Genomic DNA, 8918 nt, shown 5'->3' with positions numbered 1-8918 from the left:
GGAGCTGCCAGCTGAGCCCCTTCCCCAGTTCTTGGTGTACTTGCTGAGCACTCTTACCCTGTCAGCTAACTAACTAAATACTTCCTCATAGTCTGAGAAAATGTCAGTTTCTATTTAATGGTGTTGTAAATAGGAAAGTGAAGCACTTTGAAGTTTAATTTATTGCACAGTTACTGTGATGTATACATAACATTTTTTCCTCCACGGCATATTGTATATACTCTATAGGCTAAGCAAGCAGCAGGAAGATTTGCTTGATTCATCTCTGTTCCCTTGCCATGGCTGAGGTAGGCAGGGAAGAGGCTATCAGAAGCAGGATCTGAGAAGACTCTGCACCATCAAAGTGATCTCCCTCAGGCTATGAATTTATACTCAACTTTGCTGTTTGAAGTGTCCTTTAGACAGATGAGAAGCCAGCAGAGCTAAGTTACTGGCCATCAGATCTGTCTTGTAGACAATATTTGTAAACCAATAGCCAATGCAATAAATCAGTAGCTAAGTGCTTGCAAAATGCTGTTGTGTTGGGTGTTTTGTTTGTCCAATTGCATGTGCAGATGTATGTAGTTATAGTTCTGGAGACTACAACACAGCCACTTACTCATCTGTTTATCACAAGGAGAGCTGACCAGTTCCCTCCACCTCCACCCCTACCATGACAGGAAAGGGTTTGCTCTCTTGGATGCAGCCTCAGGCAAGCTCAAACTGTGGTGCAGCTGTGAGAAGAAAAGGAGGTGAGAGGGGAGCAGATAGGGGCCCAAGTGCCCATTTCAGAGGTGACACACTAAAGACACTCAGCAGTCTGTACGTGTGTCTCAGTTATAAAATATCCCCTTCATCTCAGGGCTACTTTGATGGGGGTGGGAATTCAGACCTAGGGCAAGCTGAGGTCCCACCAGAGCAAGAGTATTCATGCCAAGCAAGAATCTGGCAGTTCAAAAACTGAAAAAAAAATATCTTGGCCTATTCTCAGGAAAAGCTGAAACACTTCTACTCCAGACACAAGCCACCAGCTGTATGCACAAAGTTCCTGTTAACACAAGGACCTTGCCCCAGGTCTCCCTTGCATCTCTGGCAGCAGTTCCTCCACCACCTTGCCCTGCTCCCTGGGGTGGGGACACATCCTTGGGCAGGAAAGCAAAGAGCTGCAGAGAGCCTGTCACCTAGCAGAGGAAAGCTCCAGCACAGGCTAGCTTGAGGACAACCGCAAGGCAGAGGACAGCTTCTACCCGCTGTCCCTCTGTGCTCCCCCACTCCACAGCCAGCTTCAAAAGCAAGAAAAGGGGAAGCTGTGGAAGCTGTTTCCTTCCCTCCCCTGCGTGTGCTATTGCCCCACACAAGTGCCCTGTGAAGACTGTGGCGCAGGCCAGGATGCGCCCACCGGGCAGGGTGATGCCTGTTGGCGAAGGGGAACAGCGTCCCCATCCTTCCCCAGGCCTGCTGGAGCGAGGGGGCACACAGGGAGCATTAGTAGCAGGGGCCCCACCGCCGCATGCTTCTTTCTCTGGGACAAAATGGCGACACCGCAGCTGCAAAATGTGCTGACCTCAGCAGCGGGTCGGGGCCCGGAGGGGTCCCCCTCCCCAGCAAAAGCAGCCCTAGGCAGTAAAGGCACTGCTGCCATTGTGTGGCAGGATTGGATGCTTCCATGTATTCATTTCGCTTTAATGAAGGCGCATTCCTCAGAGGAGAAATATTTACATTCAGCTTCCCAGGTGGTCACCTTCGCCCAGATGACACACAAACAGGCAGCCCCCCTCTCCCTTTTCCAATCCAAACCTCTTTAGACGGCTCAAGGAGGAGGGGAGCAAGGGGAGGGGGGCTGCTGGGGGAGCAGAAAAGAGAAGGGAACAAAATGCTAATAAATCAGCCAGCCAGCCCTATTCCCCTCCCCTCTGTGGAGTCAATGGAAAGTGTCATTTCACATGCTAATCCCCCTCCGCTCTCTTCACAACACCTTTTCCGAAAAGTGTTTGGGAAAAGTCCTTGTGGCCCGTTTACAGCTCCCTGCCGCTTCGGATTCCTTCTTGTCTAAGGCCGCGGCCCCCGTGTGGGTCTCTCCCTCCAGCAGGGCTCCTTACAAAAAAAATCTCAACAAAGACTTTGGAGTTCATCAGCCTCCCACTGAAATTCACAGCTGCTGAACAAACTAATCCCCTCTCTTGGCCTTTCTTCCTTTCAATGGGTTCTTGGCTTCAAAGACACTTTGGGAAAGGACTTTGTGGGGACTCACACTGCTCCCTCAATAGAAGTTAGTGCAAGCATTATCTTCAGAGCAAGTGGCTTTACAAACAAATACTGCCTAACAATCTCTGCCCCTCCAGCTCCCCCAAACACACACAAGCCTAGCCTACAGACATGATGTTATCTGCAACGGGATTAGAGCTCTGTTCTCCATGCCCAGGGATCCCTTCCTCCTGCCCCCCAGTTCTTTGTCAAACCGAAGGCCTTCTCACCCAACAGAAACAGCAGCGCAGGGATGCTGCAGCAGCATGTGCCCACATGGGAGGAGGCACGGCCGACGGGCTGCTGTCTGTAAACCAGAAGCTGTTAGCAGCCAGACAGTGCCGTACCTGGAGCAGTGCTTTCCAACTGCACCTCCGAGGCAGCAAACAGCACTAGGGCCACAGAGACTGAGGCCTGGCCTCCAGCCTCTCCGAGCCCCTCGAGTAGGTCCCCTCACTACCACCTGCTTGGTTTCCATACCAAGAGTTTTAGGGACAGTGCTCACTGGAATAAACCTGAAACAGAACTGAGCAACGGGGGGACAAAGGGGACAAGCAGGAAGGACTTAGAGCAAAAGCATGGTAAGTAGGCAGTCTCTGCATGAACCCAGGGATAGCAGGTGCAGTGCGTGCTGGAGGAAACTGAAGTCAAACGCATCTGAGAAATAGATGGAAAAAATCCTCATTTCTCAGTGGTACAAGTGGCCTGAGTTAAAGCAAATAGGCTGGACTGCACAGGGTACCACAACTAGATCCAGAAAAGCAGAATCCAAGGGTCACAACACAAATGCAACCCTTGAAGATCAGCTTGCATCTCCCCCGATGAAGCAGAGCTGGGAGGCCACAGTGGTTGCTAACTGCTCGCACAGCACTGCAAGGCTCCCCTACACCTGGCATTTGCCCCTGCAAGCAGAATTTAAAAAGGCTGTTTTTCCCTGAATGTGTGTATTGTGTCCCTAATAGCCCAGAACCCTCATAAACCATGGTCCCTTCCCAACAGTGGCCAAATCTTCCCCCAACCAACCAGTGTTTCTCAACCTTTATTTCCTCCCAAGTCATCCCAATCCCAAGACAGGTAATACAGTCTTTCGTACTTCAGTTTCATGTCTTCTGACTGGCTGGCCTGTACAAACATAATAGCTAGCCAGCTGGCAACAATTTTTTATTTTGTTTTTGATTCTTCCCTCTTTATCTCAGTACCGTCCCACCTCAGCCTTCCTACCTTCTTAAAAACTTAGGTGAAATCAGCTAACAGATTGAGAAGTTATTAACTGATGGCAAGAACTGCCAATTCAACGGTATAAATTTGATTTCCACAAAGAAGGTCAGATCCTCCTGCTAGTTCAAGTGGCATAACATTGGCTTCTAACAGAAAAGGATCTCATCAAGGGCTCTCTTTACTTCCTTCCTTCCAACTTCTGATGCCAAGTGTAAAATCCCCAACACCACTGTGATTCCCTAGGGGAACCCCAGCATCCCAGGGACCTTCTTGTATGTGATGCGGAAGGATAGTAACAACTGAGGAAGGTGTCTTGAAGAACAGTTCTCTGATCCTGCAGCCTGGTGGAGCAGGTAAGACCTGAAGTCTCAAACCAGGATGCTTGCTGCCCACACCTGCAGAGCCCATGATCTGGTTTGCCATCATTTTTTGAGCTGAGAACTCAGTGGTAGGCCCTGAAGACTGAGAGAAGTCCCCCTGTAACCAGACATGACAGGCAACTGTCTTTAGGCCCAAGCCTATGAAAAACGCTGGAAGCATCACAAAACACAGCTTTTATTTCACTGTTCTGTAATCTCTCAGTGCATCAAAGTGCAGCAATAGAAACAGAACACAGCAGCAACAAGGAGGCACTTTGACCTGGAAAGGAGAGGATGAGACATATCCTCTCCCTCCCTTCTCTGATTCCCCTCCCTCCTAAGTCCCATGGTAGAGCAGGCTGATCCGTGTAAGTCACTGAACCACAGACCCACGATGGCATTACCACTCAAGCAGCAAGCAGAGGAAAGCAGGGGCTGGCTGCAGCCAAACATTGGGAAGAAGCCTCGCTCCCATCTAGGGTCCAAGGATTGCGCTGCCCAGCTAGCATGAAAGAGGATGAGAGAGGAAGACAAGGGAGGAGGAACAGAGGGAAAGACACAAATGTGCCCTAAAATTCCATCTACCTTCCCAGATTTCTTCTGCAGGACAGATATGCTTCATTCATTTATTTTACCCCCAGAGGAAATGCCACAGTGAGGAGAAGCTTCAGTACAGCCACGTCCTTGGGACCTGACAATGCCTCCTCCTGCAGCACATTTCTACCAGCATGGTGCCAAGAGGCCTTTGAGAACAACCTTCACAAATACCCATTGCCAGAGGCAGAATGAACACACCACGCTTGGAACAACGAGCTGTCTCCTCCTGCTTGCATTTGGGTCAGTCTGAGTAGCTCAAGGGGATACTTAAAGGGACCTGTACAACCCCTGCTGCTTCTAAAGCCCTTAGACTGCCCAGAAATCCCAATGTAGGAAGCCTTTAGATAACACCAGCTGGCAACAAGCCAACCGTGCCAGCATAAAGGAAGTGAAAAAGGCCAGCCAGCCAGTGCAGCTTTTAGCCCAGACACACAATGCTGCTGGCTCAGGGGAGGAGCACACAGGGCAGCCCAACTTGTCAGCATTCCTGAATGGGAGTCCCAGGAGCTGGAAGGGTGAAACCAGTCCTGGGTCTGAAACAAAGGCTCAAGCCTACAGCTTAAGGGGGGAAAAGGGATACTGGATAGTGTGGGGACAGTTGGGTTTCCTGTTTACCCTCTAGAAGAGAGGGCTGGGTGAAGAAGAAAGAGAGAACCAAAGCTAGCCCAGAGCAGGCTTGTAGTAAGCCGTAGTTGTAGCAGGTATGGGAACAGAGGGGCAAGAGGTAAGTCAAAGATTAGAATGAAGTTAAAGGAGGAACCAGAGGAGAGATCCTGACTGCAGCCCAATGGAGCAGGGACACCACAGCTTATGTCCCAAGGGAGCCCAGCTGTCACTGAGGCAGCAGGGAATAGAGCCCGAGGTTGCCAGCCCTGTTTGTTTCTTATTGAAAAGCAGCGCCAACCTGGGAAGGAGGAAGTTTCCCCTTCGTGCTGGGGGAACAGGGAAGAGGAGACTACACAGAGCAGTTCTGGGGGGAATCTGTGTAACCTGGAAAACCTGAAATTGAGAGCCCTGGGTTGGAAAGTAGCTTTGGGGGAATAGCAGGGAGAGAACAGCCTCCAGGAGACCCACAGTCCAGTGGGCTGTCTGGAGAGCAAATGGGGCCAGGCATGCTGGCTCAGCACAGTTCCAGGCGCTGGCACAGACTTATTTCTCCAGAGTCAGAAGGAGAGTCCACAACCTGCAGCACATCGACAGGTGAGGGAGTCCACCAGCTCTCATTGTGCACTGCACCAGCTGCTTCGCACCTTATACATTCAGCTTGCCAGCAATGGTCATGAGGACTTTCAGGATGGGCATGAAACCAGACACCTCACTGAAACTGCTGCTGCTCACCACCTGGGTGTGAACCAGGAGACCCTGTTGGTAGTTCCTAGCTTCAATGCAGTGGGCAATCTCATGGAGACCCATGAGGATGGTTGGAGAGAGCTGTGGGAAGGGAGTAGAAATGAGTCAGAATGCCCAACACTGTTACACAGGCCCCCACCTCCCTCCATACCCTTCCCTCCTGCTCTCTACCTAATCCTCGCGAAACGCAGCACCTACACAGCCAAGCACAGGCAGGAGGAATAGCCTGCTCCCTCCCTCAGTTTCCCAGCCCATAACAAACATTAAACCAATACCCAGGCTGGGTTACAGTGAATGCAAGTCCTAAGTAATGACATTTCAGCATTAACTGAATATCTGATGTATTTGTGGAGGTCAAAGGTCCATCTAGCACAGAATCCTGTCTCTGTTCAGGCATAATATGGACACTCAGGGAAAGAATATATGTTATATGGATTCTTCCCTTGACTGATAACCCTCCAGCAATTGGCATCAGCTGTTTCAGTTTTTCAAGCTGGAGGTTACACTAGATTCACACTTAATAACCACCGCCAAAACATTCCTTTACAACTGCCCATTCCCATCTGGAACCTGTCTATTTATCAGTATACTTCCTGAGGGAAAAGCACCCTGCAAATACCTCCCCAGCTTTTCCTTACATTATCTCTGGGCCACGGTTGAGGAAAAAAAATGTATAAAGCAGGCTGGATTAAAGGAACATTGTAAGGTTCGGCAACCCCTAGCTTTCTTAAGAGGATATGTGCTGGAAATACTGAGGCGGACACCAAGGCCCACAGCCCAGTACAGAGGTGGGATCAGGAAACCAATTCAATCACAGGGAATGGTGGCACCTACTTACCGCCTGCTCGCGGAGCTTCTCGTACAAAGTCTCCAGCCGCTGCAATGCATCCTCCAGCTTTCTTCGAGTTTTCTAAAGTGAAATAGGCAATGCTAGCTCTGCCAGGGATTAAAACCCACTGCTTCCAGTATCAGTTTGCTCTTACTCAGCCCTCCCCTCTATTCTTCGTACAGCACCTTGCATTTCAGCAGCATCACAACCTCTGCCAGACAGATCACAGCCAGAGACTTTGATACAACCAGCCACGACCTCACTGTGCACATATTTATGCACATGTTCTCTTTCCAAGACAGGAATTTGTTCCCATTTCTCATCTCCCAGCCTAGACATTTCTCCCTTTTAACAGTGTTTGCAGACTACAGGACAGAGCAACTATTAGAAAGGAGGGAATATACTTTCTACTCCAGGCAGCCACCAACAAAAGGATCTGAGTACTGACAAGAGTACTGAAGATCTGGTGGGACTGACCACACTGGGGTCTCACCGTGGATAATCCACTCACAGGTACGTTATCATTATACTGTGGATAGAAATACCTGTCTCTGGGCAATGCTGGGACAGGCCTGGCACGCTTAGGAGCTCAGGTGCATTGTATTGCTGTACCAATCCAGCCACACAACTTCCATGTCAACTTAGAGCTAGAGAATATTAAGCCCAAACCACAGGTCTTTCCATCCCTACAGGGAACCTTTAGGTTATCTCCCAGAAATTGCTACACACACTGCACTCCCAGGATGCACACAGCAAACATGCTGAAACTACTGTTACACACAAGCTGTCTGACTCCAGGGCAGTTTGATAGTCAGGGCTCAGTGCTTTTCCCAACACCTACTAAGTAAAGTCACCTGGAAGGCTTCACGGTAGCCCCAAGGTCTGGGAAGACCTTACAGCCTAACATAACATGATGTGTTAAACACTGTTTTGCTTCTGAACACAGCCTGGCCTGACACATTCATGCTATGCAGCACACGTGCCAACAGCCTTCCAGGAGCTGGGATGGAGAAATTTCAGTGACTCAGACACAAAGATTGTCTGGCTTTCTCTCTCAGCCAGGATATCTCAGCCTTTCCCTTTAAGCTCTGAGGATGGCTGGCAATACCAGCTCTGCAGAAACTATCTGCAGATCAAGCCAGTGAAAAAGGAAGCTGAATTAGCTGGGTCATTCCTTCTGCTTTCCTCAGAGAAAAGAGCCAGGAGGACAGAACCATTGTTCCAAAGAGGCAATGAGAAGTACTGGATAAACACTAGAGAATACATCTCAGATCCCATGAGATGGACAATCCTATGGCCTAAGTGAAGGAGGCAGATAGAGATTAACTGGCTAAATGGAAAAGACTCTCCCTCTCTTACTGTGACCAAAGAAGAAAGTACATAGCAGTCAAACGTCAGTGAGGACAAAAAAACCGAAGGCCAGAAAAGGGAGGACTTACTGGATCAGTGGCAACAGCCGAGCAGCGTTGCACCAGCCCTTCAAAGGTGGTCTTCAGTCCCTGGTGCTCAGGAGGCAACTCCTTCCTCTCAACTCTCTCCGCAGGTAGCTGGTGATACTGCCAGAGACAGAAGCAGCTGAATGAATACAACAGGAGCATGAAAGGCTGGAGCAGACAGATTCCCCTTCTGCAACTATGAACAAAAAGGATTTCACCCCTTGGCAAATCCAGAGAATACCTGGAAGCACTGAGTTATATCATCATCTTCAGACTGCAGTGCAACTTCAGGCCCCTGAGGATTCCCAACTCTCAGCAGGCTGACAGCCTGTCTGGCCTCCCTCCCTCCCAGCCATACCCAGGTGTCATTTTCCACCCTGGCAGCAATTCTAACTATTCCTCTAACACTCAGGCAGAGATACGTTACAAGGACAAAGGAGCAAGCATAAGCCCTGCAGCTGCCAAGCAACAAGAATCTCAAAAGCCAAGTTGCTTTTCTACTTGACAAGGAGCTGGTGGCTGGGGAACACCACGCTTTCCCTGGATACCTGCAGGCTGCCTTCCTTCGGTGCTCCTGGAGGTGACTGGCCAGATTCCTGCAACCTGGAGAGCGAAGGATGGATCCCTTGGGGCTCAGTGGGAAGGCTCATTACTGGAGCTGTGATGGGGGCTGGAGGAGTAAATTTCTCAGGCAACTGTCAGCAAAAAAAGAAAGATTAAAAAAGAAAGAAAAAAAATCACACAAAAAAACAAATCCAAGGAAGAAGGGTTGATTACACTCTCAACAGTCAAATTCAACATCCTTTCTAACTTGCAGAGAGCCCAGTTCTCAAGATGTGTAACACATCCCTGTTCTTTCAAGCCCCCGACTCAAGAGCATGGGGCCCTTCCTCTTGCATCCTAGAT

General features: G+C 49.7%; 1 protein-coding gene across 5 annotated transcripts in view; it reads right to left on the bottom strand.

The window, feature by feature from the left end:
* Positions 1–3980: 3980 nt before the first annotated feature.
* Positions 3981–8918, bottom strand: part of SEC31B (SEC31 homolog B, COPII coat complex component) — a 32973-nt gene continuing 28035 nt past the window's right edge. For all 5 annotated transcript variants that reach the window (XM_040562742.1, XM_040562741.1, XM_040562743.1 and 2 more), the window contains 4 exons: positions 8561–8707; positions 8016–8132; positions 6586–6657; positions 3981–5828 (listed from right to left, as the gene is read on the bottom strand). In XM_040562742.1, the coding sequence (XP_040418676.1) occupies positions 5649–5828; positions 6586–6657; positions 8016–8132; positions 8561–8707 (516 nt within the window). In that variant the 3' untranslated portion in view covers positions 3981–5648. The remainder of the gene's footprint in view (positions 5829–6585; positions 6658–8015; positions 8133–8560; positions 8708–8918) is intronic.

This window comes from Cygnus olor, chromosome 7, assembly GCF_009769625.2.
Source record: "Cygnus olor isolate bCygOlo1 chromosome 7, bCygOlo1.pri.v2, whole genome shotgun sequence".
Classification (NCBI taxonomy): Eukaryota; Metazoa; Chordata; class Aves; order Anseriformes; family Anatidae; genus Cygnus; species Cygnus olor.
This window is presented reverse-complemented; position numbering and strand designations above follow the sequence as displayed.